Source organism: Trachemys scripta, chromosome 10, assembly GCF_013100865.1.
Source record: "Trachemys scripta elegans isolate TJP31775 chromosome 10, CAS_Tse_1.0, whole genome shotgun sequence".
Classification (NCBI taxonomy): domain Eukaryota; kingdom Metazoa; phylum Chordata; order Testudines; family Emydidae; genus Trachemys; species Trachemys scripta.
The window spans coordinates 46,700,089-46,713,404 of record NC_048307.1 but is presented as its reverse complement, the minus strand read 5'-3'; the positions used below and the strand labels follow the sequence as shown (position 1 = coordinate 46,713,404).

The following is a 13,316-nucleotide window of genomic DNA, read 5'->3' as shown; positions in this document are numbered from 1 at the left end:
TACTAGAAATACACCCAACTGACGATGATTCCCCGTTTACAGTTACATTTTCAGACCTATCAGTTGGCCAGCTTTTAATTAATTCAATGTGTGCCATGTTATTTTATAGCTTTCTAATCCAAAGGTCGTGTGGTGTCAAGTCAAATGCCTTACGGCAGTCTAAGCATGTTAACGTCAACACTGGCACCTTCATCAACCAAACTAATGATCTTATCAAAAAAAGATATCAAGTTAGTGTGACAGGGATCTATTACCCAGCGAGCAATCCCCTGGGGATGCCCAGCCTTCACTAGTGTCAGTGAATTGGCACCTGGCTCTCCAGGCGGAAGCATGGGACAGCCCTGATGTCACTCTGTGCAGAATGACACGTTCATGACAGACCGTGCCGCCCATCTGTGGTGTTGGGAACAGGGCCGGGGCACAGCTTGAGCTTCAGGTCTCCCCGCGGCGCAGGGCAAACGCTGGCTACCAGGGGTTTGAAATACACTTGTGGCCCCTGCCCCTTGGCTCTAGTTCTCTCTCTGAGGTCAGAGGTGGCATGTGCATCACTATGGAGCGTGGGCAGCCGCGCGGCGGGCAGGCATAGCCGTGCTAAGCAAAGTGCACCTCTGCTTTCCCCTACCCCATGCCAGGCCCAGGAGCGGCTGCAGGTTCAAACAGGGAGGCAATTCTGGACCTGTCAACAATGCTACAAGGTCCCAGACTCCAGAGCAAAGGTCCCCGTGTAGATGCTCCAGGGCATCTGGGGCACAGTGACCAGGGGCAAACAGTGCCAAGCAGGCCCCCAGCCCAGGCTGCTCAGCACAGCGCCAAGGGGCAGAGCTCTGCCAGGGAGGAGGAGAGGGGCCTATGTCCCCAGTGCGCTTGCAGTTGCCAGAGTGAGTTCACCCCAGTGGAACCAGGAGTGTGTCTGGGCTGCAGGAGACAGGCTGGGTAGGGGCAGCAGGCGAGAAAAGGCCTGTGCAGACAGGTGAGAGGGACCAAATGAACACAGAGCAGCTGTCTCCATCTCCAGCCAGCCAGCGCCCCGCATGCAGCTCCCTCCCCCCGTTCGCCACCGAGCACTGCGGGCAAAGGCAACAGTCGAGTTTGCCCCATGTCACCAGGCAGCGCTGACTGACCATGTTAGCCAAAGCATCCCCAATAAAAATCGCTGACAACGTTGCCCTGATTTATTAAGTTAGTATTAATTTGTCTTATGAATTAAAGTAGTAAATGAGATGGATTTGTTTCAAAATCATGATGCTCTGTTACAAGGCTGCTTGTTAGAAAATTATTCAACAGTCTCTGTGCTGTTTCCTCTAATTGCTTAGTAGACGGATGTATAGTTGTTCTTTGTATGAGTGAGGTATGCAAGGATGTGAGTAAATAAGAGAGGCCAGCTGAGCAAATGGGCCTAATCGCAAGAAGAAGGGAGTGAGAACATAAGACGCCAGTCGCGGCGTATTGCCTTATCCCCTTTTAAAAAGATTCTGTGTGCTTCTTATAAGCATAACAACCAGGGCTGTGCGTGGAACGGAGGTCTCCCTCATTGCAGCACAATCCTGGTACATCACAGTGCAGCGTATCAGTCCATGGGGCCCTGGGACGAAGTAGGAATGTTCTTAATGTTTTCTCTGAATACTGTGTGTGCCTCAGTTTCCCCTATGTATTACTCAAGTATCTGTGGTGGGATAAGGGTGTGTGATCGTTGCAGAGACCCCGAGAGGGCAGGTGTGATTGCTGACTGGCTGCCTGGGCACAGAGAATGGCCAACACTCTGTATCCCGGCAACTGATGGCCGGGCCCGCTCCTCTGCAAGGAGCCAGCCGAAGGTGTTGGAGAACAAAAAGACCAGGTGACCTAGTTGCCCTGGAAAGAGACAAAGGATGGAGGCAGGGAAGCTGGGCATGACTGAGTCTGGGCTGGGGGAAACTGGTCAGTCTCCTGGTTTGGGACGGGGGGGGGGAGGGCCCCCCAAGATGGACTTTACTGAATGTTTCTGATTTCTGTGCTAACAAGATCTGTTCTACGCTATGTTCCCGTTGACTAATAAACCTTCTGTTTTACAACACTGGCTGAGAGTCACTGCTGACTGTGACATTGGGGTGCAGGTAGGGTGATCGGGTGTCTGGTTTTTGACCGGAACACCCGGTTGAAAAGGGATCCTAGCGGCTCCAATCAGCACCTCCCACTGGGCTGTTAAGAGTCCGGTTGGCGGTGCTGTGGGGCTAAGGCAGGCTAGTCCCTACCTCTGGCTTTGGCTCCGCGCTGCAACCTGGATGCGGCCAGCAGGTCCAGCTCGTAGGTGGGGGAGCCACAAGGCTGTCCCCGCCCCGAGCACTGGCTCTGCACTCCCATTGGCCAGTTCCTGGAGCAGGGAAGGCAGCGAAGCAGTGAACAATCCCAGCAAATGGCAAAGAGGGCAGAAGACCAGAGGAAAGGGATCATGGGGCCAGACAGGCACGAGTGACAGATGGACGCGGGACCGAGGTGGAGGGCCAGACAGGGGCGAACAGAGATGTGCCAGAAAGGACACTGGACGTGACCCAGACAGACCCGTTTACTGGAGGACACAGGGCAATCTGATCTGGCCCCAGCCCTCCAAACAAGCCAGGTGCTACAAAGCACAGTGGGTACCAGGCACCCTGGTCACTCCCACAACCACACGGGGCAGACAGGGCCCCCCGTCCAACGCCGCAAGGACAAATCCTGGACAATGATCCCTCACTTTCACAGACCTTGGGAGGCAGGCCAGTCCTCGCCCACAGACAACCCGCCAACCTTAAGCATATTCTCACCAGCAACCACACACCGCACCATAACAACTCTAACTCAGGAACCAACCCATGCAACAAACCTCGATGCCAACTCTGCGCACATATCTACACCAGCAACACCATCACTGGACCTAACCAGGTCAGCTACAACATCACCGGCTCATTCACCTGCATGTCCACCAATGTTATATATGCCATCATGTGCCAGCAATGCCCCTCAGCTATGTATATTGGCCAAACTGGACAGTCACTACGCAAGAGGATAAAGGAACACAAGATATCAGGAATGGCAATATACAAAAACCTGTAGGAGAACACTTCAACCTCCCTGGCCACACAATAGCAGATGTAAAGGTAGCCATCTTACAGCAAAAAAACTTCAGGACCAGACTCCAAAGAGAAACTGCTGAACTCCAGTTCATTTGCAAATTTGACACCATCAGATCAGGCTTAAACAAAGACTGTGAATGGCTATCCAACTACAGAAGCAGTTTCTCCCCCCTTGGGGTTCACACCTCAACTGCTAGCAGAGCACCTCTCGCTCCCTGATTGAACTAACCTCGTTATCTCCATACTGATTTATACCTGCCTCTGGAAATTTCCATTACTTGCATCTGAAGAAGTGAGGTTCTTACCCACGAAAGCTTATGCTCCCAATATTTCTGTTAGTCTTAGGGCAGGTCTTCACTACAGGGGGGGTCGATTTAAGATACGCAAATTCAGTTATGCGAATAGCGTAGCTGAATTCGACGTATCGCAGCCGACTTACCCCGCTGTAGGGACGGCGGCAAAATTGACCTCTGCGGCTTCCCGTCGACGGCGGTTACTCCCACCTCCGCTGGTGGAGTAAGAGCGTCGATTCGGGGATCGATTGTCGCGTCCTGACGAGATGCGATAAATCGATCCCCGAGAGGTCGATTTCTACCCGCCGATTCAGGCGGGTAGTGTAGACCTAGCCTTAAAGGTGCCACAGGACCCTCTGTTGCTAATTACAACCCAAACACCCCCATGTTGTGGCATGTTGCTGCTCTGAAGACTGCACGCTCCCAGCCATTGGCTGGGCAGAGCAAATTCTCTTCCTCCTTTTTGCCAGAGCATCGGTCACGCCAACGGCGCAGGAGGCATCACGAGAGCATCACGAGAGCACCAGGAGAGCGCTGGTTCTCTGCAAGGCACTGGGCCTTGTTTGGATCTGACCCAGTGAAATAGTTGACTACGCCACTCTTCCAGCCTGCGGCCACATGGATCCCACTCAAGAGGTGCCCGCTCTGCCTGAACCTCAAGGGCGATCTGCGCAAACAAGACCACTCGAGAAACCCTAGTCGCTGTCTGTATTGGCACGCGGTCCCATTTACTGAAAAACAAGGGCCGATGCTTTGGAAACAGAGAGCGCGAACAGATGGCGCTTCCCTGGAGGAACATATGCTGGGGCGCTTGCCAAGAAGAGAATTCCCCCTCCAGGTCCCATCCTTGAACCCCCTCTGCATCTCGCCGGCGCTAGCACAAAACAATTTCCCCTCCCAGGAGCAGTTCAAATGTTCCCAATCTGTGTGGGGCTAGGAAGCCACCTGACTGCAGTGCAGCGAGAAGGGCTGGAATACACACTGGCACACAGGCCCAGCATGCTATGAGCACCATCCATAGGGGGTCACACACTCACTGGCCTCTCCTGAACCCTGCTTTCAAACTATAAGCCTCCCTGACCCTAGTTCCCAGGGGTCTGGCGGCCCATCTTCTGGCTGTTCAGAAGGAGCAGGAGGGTCCATCCACCTCCAACCCCAGCCAGCAGTGGCCCATGCCTGTGGGACTCAGGGTCAAACTACCATCATTCCTCCTGCTGTACCTCATCCTTCAGTCTCAGCTGAGCACCCGTCCCTCGCCAGTCCGAAGGGGATGCTGCCACTGCCAGCGGAGCAGCATTGGGAGGGACACACCCAGCACCAGTCACACAAGGCAGATCTCTCGGAGGTCTCCAGCTGTGACAAGACACCTCCACCTTCCTTTCAGCCTTCCCGACACTTCTCCCTCGCCAGCAATTCTGCAGCTCTGCAGGTCCCTTCCCGGCGCCTTCTCCTGGCCACATGAGGGGCCCTAACCCGGGGAAGCGACCACAGCTGGAACCATGACACCATTAACGTCCATGGGAATGTCCATTGCCCTTTTTCATGGCATGAAGTGGGTGAATTTCTGAGATCCTGGCATCAGGGGCCAAATGCATGTTAATGACCCTGCCCAGGTGACCAGCTACGCCTAGTAGGACATGGACCAACACCCCTTTCTATAGATGAACTCGAAACCCTGGAGGGGGAGAAAATAACAGGCATCTGGGTCCCAGCAATGGCCCCGTGTGACACTTATCAGGGTTACCTCAGAACTGAGATGAACTGCTACCATCTACTCACAGCAGGAGGGAGCCCGTCTATGCCCCCCCAAGGAAACTCTCCCCAGCCAATAGCTGCAGGCAACACAGGCACTTCACTCCAGGCTCTGTGAGCCCCCCTCTTTCTCTCTGCAGGCTAGCAATGTACACCCCCCTGCTCTGTTACACTCGCATGGCCAGTCCCCCTTCTTCTGGGCGCCTGCAAGCTACACCGACCTGCTGCCTCCACAGAAGCAGCGCACCCCATTTCACCAGCTTCCGCTCAGTTCAACATCTCCTCAGCACGAGGCACTCAGACATCTCTCTAGTGACGTTTGCTTAAGAGATCTTGAAGTGCAGATTCAAAATAAAGGTGAGGAAAAGATCTGGACAAATCAGGCTCCAAGTAAAAGAAAAGCGTAAGACGCAAACTAGCGCCTCCTCTTATTAACAAGTTCCTTTACTGTCTGCTCCAGGATTTCTCACCCCAACCAGTTCTAAACAGCTCGTGTCTGCGAGGAAGCTGGGAGCCAGCGCTCCTGAGATGGCTCTCGCTGGCAAAGTCACCTCAGTGGAGAACGCCTTGTGCTCTTTGTCTCCTCTTACACAGTGACAGACCGGTGTCCTTCGACCCGGGGTCGATGGGGGAGATATTCTACGTTACGTAGCTCTAAAATTGTTGCAGCTTTCGGCAGAGACTCCACCCAGCCCCTTCAGTGACACACTGAAAACACGGCTAGATCCAGGGGTAATATACCCGCCTGGGCAGGTCTGTGTCACTCCCCTACACATGTTGGGAACCCCAAGAGCTTACAGCTGCCACCCTCCTGTGCATTGCTTGGGCAGCAGCCCATGTTCCCTGCCAGCAGCACGAATACCTGTTTCACCAACATGAAAGCAGTTGGATACTAACTGGGAGCAACTGGGAGCTGGGGCTTTGTCACGGTAACAGCCATGCGCATCCCCTCAGAGGAGGACCCTTGTGTTGATACCTGGAGCTGCAGCTCTGGGGGTGGGGGAGGGGAGAGAGGACAGCACAGCCATGCAGGGCAGTGGCCTTCTGCAGCCCCTGCTGCTCATCCCAGCTCTGCCCCATGAACTTCCCCCACCCACCCCTGCTGCTCATCCCGGCTCTGCCCCATGAGCCCCGCACCCGCCCCTGCTGCTCATCCCGGCTCTGCCCCATAATCCCCCCACCCGCCCCTGCTGCTCATCCCAGTTCTGCCCCATGAGCCTGCCAAGCCCGTACTTGCTTGTCGCCCAGGCCAAGAAACATTGCTCCACCAACTGCAGCTGGTCTAGGAATACATCCAGGAACATCTGCCTAGGTCCATGTGTCTCCCCTGGGGGTAGCTATCTGGGGTGGCACCGTCATGGTGATCGACAATCCCACCCAACGGCACCCAGCTGCAGGATTGGCAGGGGTTGGTATCCCAGCGCCCAGCAGAGACTCCTGTGTGCTGCTTGCAGCTGTTTGAACATGGCCTGGGCTCCTGGGAACCAGATGAATGATGGGATGCAGCAGGAGGAACAATGGGAGTTTGTCTCAGAGTCTCACACAACGTCGGCAGGCACCCCGCAATGTGTGACAACTACCCAGAATGCACAGAGCCTGGAAGCAGCACTTTGCCTCTTCCCCTCCCCGACTCCAAGTGCCCTGTGCCTGTACCAAACCAGCACCGCACTGCATGGACACAGCAGTCCCTGCGCGGAGTGGCTGAGCAGGGCATGCCTGGCAGCACGGGCTCTGCCCATCAGGCTAGCTATAGCCGTGGTAGGAAAGTCGTGCGCCAGACCAGGGCAGCTCCCCCTGCAGCGAGGGCCAAAGTCTATGCAATGCCAAGGACCCTTCTCCCCTGCAGCCCAGCACAGGCCCTTGTCCCAGGCTGCATGAAGAGAGGTCAGCAGGGACAGCCTGGAGCCAGCGAAGCTCAGCAGCACCACTCCCGTGGTACAAAACACTGCCCTTACCGGCCATCATCTTCTGGGCCTCGTAGGGCTCCATGTACCCATCGTTTTCTGCCACTTTCTCCTGCCCCGGCTGGCCACTGGCTGCTTGCTTGGCATCGAAGGGATCCGCATAGTCCTCGAGGACAATCACCTGCCAGCAGGGAGAAGACGGGAAGGGTTAGAGACCTGGACCCTGCAACAGCCAGCCCCCCTCTGCCTAGCATGGACACTGCCCAAGGAGTGGGTAAACTGCTCAGGCTGGGTAAACTCTCTATGCCCGCACAGGTCACAGAGAGAGTGGCGAGCCCCAATAAATATGCTCATGGGCCACTGGCCAGAGAGCTGCTGAAATGTCCGAGTCAGTTCCTGGCTGATGGACAGCTGCCCTCTCCTGCTTCGTTCCAGCTGCCTGGCATTTCTCTGCTGAAGGTCGCAACCTGCCCCTGCCTCTCAGGCCCACAGGGTCTCCCACCTGCCATGGGAACCAAGCAGGGTGGGGCAGTGTGTGCGTGCAGTGTAGGATGAGAGTGGTTCATACCAGCTCTGCTGACGGTACATGGGATCAGGCAGCTAGCCGCCGGAGAGGGTCCCTGGGGAGGGGGAGGGACAGGGGCTGGCCTCTAAATGATCAGTGTCCAGCAGAGCTCCCCACTCCCTACAGTGTCTCAGTGCCCACGGGGGGATGGGGGCAGCAGAAAAGCCTTGGAACATCCTGTCCTCTCTCCATCCCTGCAAATCCAGGGAACTTCTACCCAAGGACTTGGGTCCTTCCCACTGGCTCCACCGCCCCAGTACTAGTGATGTGGGGAGCTCTGCTGGAGAGAGGCCCTGGCTCACACCATTAGCCACGATCCTGGCTCCAGGGAAGTCACTGGCCAAATGCCCAGGATGTCCCTAAGCTCTGCTTGGAGCAGACTGAACCTCTGTCCAGTATGGAGTGAGCTGCTGAATGAAAGGGCATAGGGGGCCTGGGCAGGTCTGCATGGCCTGGAGAATGGCCAGCAAAATGCTCAGCGCACCAGGGAGCTAACGGGTCATGGATCAGGAACCGCCGAGAGCACAGACACATTCGTGGGCAGAATACGCCTATCACCCACTGATCTGGGCAAATGGGGCACTCCCACCTGTGTCTGGCTCTGGGCCAGGAGCCAGGCTGGCTCCATGAACCAAGCGGCAGGGCAGATCGGGACACCTTGCAGCCAGACTGCATTCCCAGACGCCAGCCAGAGGCCCCAGCCGTGGGAACCATCCAGCTTTTGTCCCCCAGCAATCGGGCTTGGAGACCAAACAGATGAAGGCACTTTTATTAATCAGATGCTCACTGATGACACAACTGTCAATCACACAGCACCAGCACTGGGCTTTCCCAAGCACACTCACTACAGCGCTTATCTGCCTGGGGGTGCGCAAAGCTGGGTTACTGACTGACCTACCACAGGGGCTGCAGCACCAGGAGCTGGGCAAGTTGCTTCCCAGCGACTACCCATAGTTATGTGCAAGTCTGGAAAGATACATGTGCACGCACACCTTGCCGCTGCCTCATAACAGACACAACGCACAGTCCTCCTGCACACACTGGGGGGCAGGCAGCTCCACATCAAGAGTACTGCAAACACCAGTTAGGAGAGGTGGCACGTCAACAATGCTCTCGATGGGTATTTTCTAGGGCTCCCTCCAGACCAGCTTTGAATATCCCAGCATTTGCACCACTTTGGGACAAGTAGGTATGAATTGGCTTCATGACAAAGGCAGCAGAGCCCGTGAATGTGTTTTTATTTGCATCCCTGGGCAGCAAGAAGGTGGGAGATGTGGGAGCTCCCAGACCCGGAGTTCTGGATAACACAGACCAGAGAGCCCACAAGGGGTGGGGAGGGTATTCAGAAAGACAGTCCAAGAGTTTTATCTGCAACAGAAGAGATGGCGGGACACCCAGGAACCAAATTACAGGGACAGAGCCAAAGAACCAGACAGACAGAGCCTTGCCAAAGGATACTCCTAGCAGCACCTGAAGGGCAAGAACAGGTAAGAGATAGGGGAATTACAAGGGGGTTAACTGGGACTAATGGGATGGATTTGAAGCTGGGAAACTTTAGGCTAATTAGCAAGGGGCGCTCTGTGCCAGGAGGCTGCAGACAAACTGCTCTAGGCAAGTAATGGAAGCCCCATGGCGGGATCCTTAAACTCAGACAAGCCAGTGTGCTGTGAGGCTGGATTCTGCCCTGGGCTCTGGCCAGTTCAGGCATCGCCTGCTACTTGGAGCAGGCCCCACCGCACTAGCCCCTCAGGCAGCTGTGGAACATGGCAGCTGCCACTTGTGGCCTGCACAACAAAACCAACAGCTGCCAAGCCCAGGCAGAGCTGAGGGCGTGGGGGCCACAAGCCTCGCTCCTAGACGCAGAGATGGGGGAAGACGCTATCTTAGTGTGAGGGAGGGGACAGGAGCCTGAGCCCCAGCATTATTGCTGGCAGGGGCTGAAAGCCCTGGCTGTCCCCTCCCCTCTCCTCAGGGTGAGGCTCTTGCAGAGCTCCACTGAACACTGCACCTGAAGGGAGGGCTGCTGCACGGCACAGAATCCCTGCCTCGGCACATACAGCCTGGGTTGGGGCAGGGGAATCCCAGGCTGAACGAGGGGCTGCAGACATGCCATTCTGCTCCAGCCACTGCAGGCCCCCATCTCCTTCTCCCCACGGGCTGGTAGAACCCACTGCCCAGCGCACACAAGACAGGATCCCGACCTGCCAAGGTCTGTCTGCAAACTGCTGCACAGAGCAACAGGCCCACTGGGAACTCCCCCCTCCACAGAGGCCTTTGCCAAGAGACAGAACTGGAGGGGGGGGCCTATGGGGTGGAGGGCAGGGCCCAGGCCCAGGCTCTGTGCCCAAAGACCACAGGTGCAGGCACAGCCAAGAAGCGAATTGGAGCAGCCCTGGATGGGAAGGCACATTCGTCCCCTTAGCCCCTGCACCAGGCTCAGCACCTGCACATGGGGCCTGAGTAGCAACCACACCCCCTTAGGCTATAGCCTCAGCGGGTATGGCTGAGCCCAGAGCAGAATCCGATATCTGTGGCACATCCAGACTGGCACTGATAATGGTGTTAGGCAACTCAGCTACACCCCTCTGCCAAACTCTAGCCTAGCCAGACTGAAGCCAAGCCCTGACAATGAACTGGGCTGGGCTGTGGAATCACCCCCACCACCGCCCAGGAAAGGGTGGAAGCCCCCACCCATGTCCCCAGCACAGGAGACCTGCAGTGACACACTGCAAGGCCCAGGCCTGCCCAGACCCAGGGAAGGTGCGTGAGGTGGGAGCTGATGGGTCTATTCCAACTCTGGATCTTCAGCCCGCATCCGCCCTGGAAGCCAGCCAGTGCCCCCAGACATGGCACGCAATCTCCCCTCCTCAGACACCTGACACTGGGATCTCCCATCATCCCAGGCAGAGGCTGGCTACAGGGGTCACACCAGTCCACGCACAATGCTGCACTGGCTTGCTCCAGGAGGCACATGGCCGCTTTGGGAGACACCCTGGATCTGCCCATAGGACCAGGATTCACGATGGCTCAGGCAAGGCTATGCCCCTCCAGGGGGGTCTAACACAGGATCCTCAGATGTGGGCTGAGCACAGGCCAGGGCTCTGTGCTCGAAGTCTGGTTTCCTGCAGAGCCTTCCTTCAGTTAGAAGCCCACACTCAGCACTGTCAGGACCCTGCCCCATCCCTTTTGTCCCATGACTGGATGCCTCTGAAGACCCCAACAAAAAGTGACCAGCCCCAGGGCCAAAAGGCCACACACTCCCAAGTCCAGATGGCCCCAACATCAGTCTGAAACCCCGCCCTGTCTCAAACCTGCCTCATCTTCCCACACCATGAATATGACTCGTCCTCCCACTTGAGATGATCGAACCCCATTGCCTCCCACCTCGGGGATTGTGCCGCCATCTTCCCAGCTTCCCTGACTCCTCCATTGTCCCCTGCGAGCTGTGCAGAGTGCAGGGCAGTATCTGACCTGCCTTGCCACCTCCACTGGCCCTCCGAGCATGATGCGCTTCATTTCCACTTCTCATCTTCATCTCCAGGTGCAGCACGCACTGGATCTCCTGTGGTATCGACTCTGCGCGGTCATCCCAGCCCCACAGCACTCACTGGATCTCCTGCGGGATCAGCACTAAGCAGTCACCCCTGCCCTCTGTGCCCAGTGTCATATTTGTTTCAGCATTTCCACTTCAGATAGTTCTCTCCCTAGGGACCAATGCTGCATTCAGAGGATACATGTGGATGAGGCCCCTGGGTGCCGCAGCGCCATCCCACGGTCACTTGCTGTGTGACACAGGCCTGGGCTAGTCACAGAGTCAAGTGCATTCATTATAATCTGTTTAAAACAAAACCTTTTCCTCCTTCCTGTCCTGTGAACCGAGCAACAATAGCCAGAGCCTAGGAACACAGCAGGAAAGTGAGCAGGGTCCCATGGATGGGAATACCTCCCATGCTGTCCATTCTGAGCCCTGCAGCTCCTACCCTACCCACAAAGGGCCCCCAGCTCACCGTGAGATTCACCCGCCCCAGAGCGCACTGGGACGTTTGCATTAGTGCAGGAAATGCGTTTTCTGTCAGTGCAGGAATGTGTACATGCACACGTTTGGTCAGTGATGTGGCAAAACACAACAAAAAGGAGGCTGACAATTTATTATTATTATTATAAACAATATCTTACATTTCTCTAGTGTTTTCCCTGCCAGACGATCCTAAAGCTCTTTACAGAGAACAGTCAGGAATCATTCTACTCACAGCTATGGTTGCTGCAATGCTGCCATGCCTGGGGAGGAGCACAGCCGCTCTTTAGCAGCACACAACATCTCTGAATAATCGGCCACACGTACATCGGAATGGAAGCTTGCGGCTCAGCCGCATGGCCACAAGTGGTCGGATGGAGCTGCAGCAGGCTCTGGATCTAGAGCATCCGGGACTCACTCTGTCTCTATCCAGAGAAGCAAACTGGCAGGAACAGCCCCCATTTTTTGTTGGTGAACTGAGGTGGCGATTTCACTTCAGAACTCTTGAGTGAATACCATCTGGTCCTGGTGACTTATCACTGTTTAATTTATCAATTTGTTCCAAAACCTCCTCTAATGACACCTCAATCTGGGGCAGTTCCTCAGATTTGTCATCTAAAAAGAATGGCTCAGGTGTGGGAATCTCCCTCACATCCTCTGCAGTGAAGACCAACGTGAAGAATCCATTTAGCTTCCCTGCAATGGCCTTGTCTTCCTTTAGCATCTTGATCGTCCAGTGGCCCCAATGATTGTTTCGTAGGCTTTCTGCTTCTGATGTACTTAACATTTTTTGCTGTTAGTTTTTGTCTTTTGCTAGTTGCTCTTCAAATTCTTTTTTGGCTGGCCTAATTATACTTGCCAATTTATGTTCCTTTCTATTTTCCTCAGTAGGATTTGACTTCCATGTGACAGGTTATGTCCCTTTGGAAGTCACCTGCTGTGCTGAGATACCACTGAGTCTACCTGTGCTGCCAGCATGGCCCCCCTTTAACCGGTCTTGCTGAGCCAGGTTATTAAAGCCTCTTCTAACATACACACAGGCAGGGCCACACCCAGCTGCAGATCAACTCTGGGAAGATTCAGCTTAAGGGACTTGCCCCAGCACTCAGGTGTCCACCTCCCTGGGAGTGCAGACCCAAAGGTATATTATGAAATTTGCCTCCTTCCTCAATTTTCGCCTCCCCCATACCCCAGTTAGAAATTACAGAAACTGGGTTATATTATAAACAAAACAAATTTTATTAACTACAAGGCAGATTTTAAGTGGTAAAAAGGGTAGACAACAAAACAAAGATTACTAAGCAAATGAAACCAAACATACAAACTAAGCTAGTTTCACTAAAGAAATTGGTTACAAATATTATTTCTCACCCAGATACTGTTGCAGGCAGATTACAGAAAGTCCTGAAAAGCTGCTGCACTGGTCTCCCTCGTGAGACCTCAGGTATTATTACTCACAAGCTAGACGCCCTTCCAGCTTGGCTTCAGCCCTTCTCCCCTCAGTTCAGTTTTTGCTTCCTGGTCTTTTTCAGTGTCTCTTTGGATGGGGAGGCAGAGAAGAACCACGATGATGTCACTCCCCTGCCTTATATAGCTCTTGTGTAAGGTGGGAACCCCTTGTCTTCTAGTGGAAAACCACTGGCATTCCAAAAGGGGAGGAGGGCTATCCAGTACCAGGTGACTCGGACCCTGGTCTCT

The 13,316-nt window shown here is 54.9% G+C and overlaps 1 protein-coding gene across 2 annotated transcripts in view; it reads right to left on the bottom strand.

Moving 5' to 3' along the window:
• The window catches only part of SHF (Src homology 2 domain containing F), a 62,631-nt gene that overhangs the window by 25,182 nt on the left and 24,133 nt on the right, over positions 1-13,316 (bottom strand). For both annotated transcript variants that reach the window (XM_034782836.1, XM_034782837.1), the window contains exon 2: positions 7,090-7,219. In XM_034782836.1, coding sequence (XP_034638727.1) covers positions 7,090-7,219 — 130 coding nt within the window. The remainder of the gene's footprint in view (positions 1-7,089; positions 7,220-13,316) is intronic.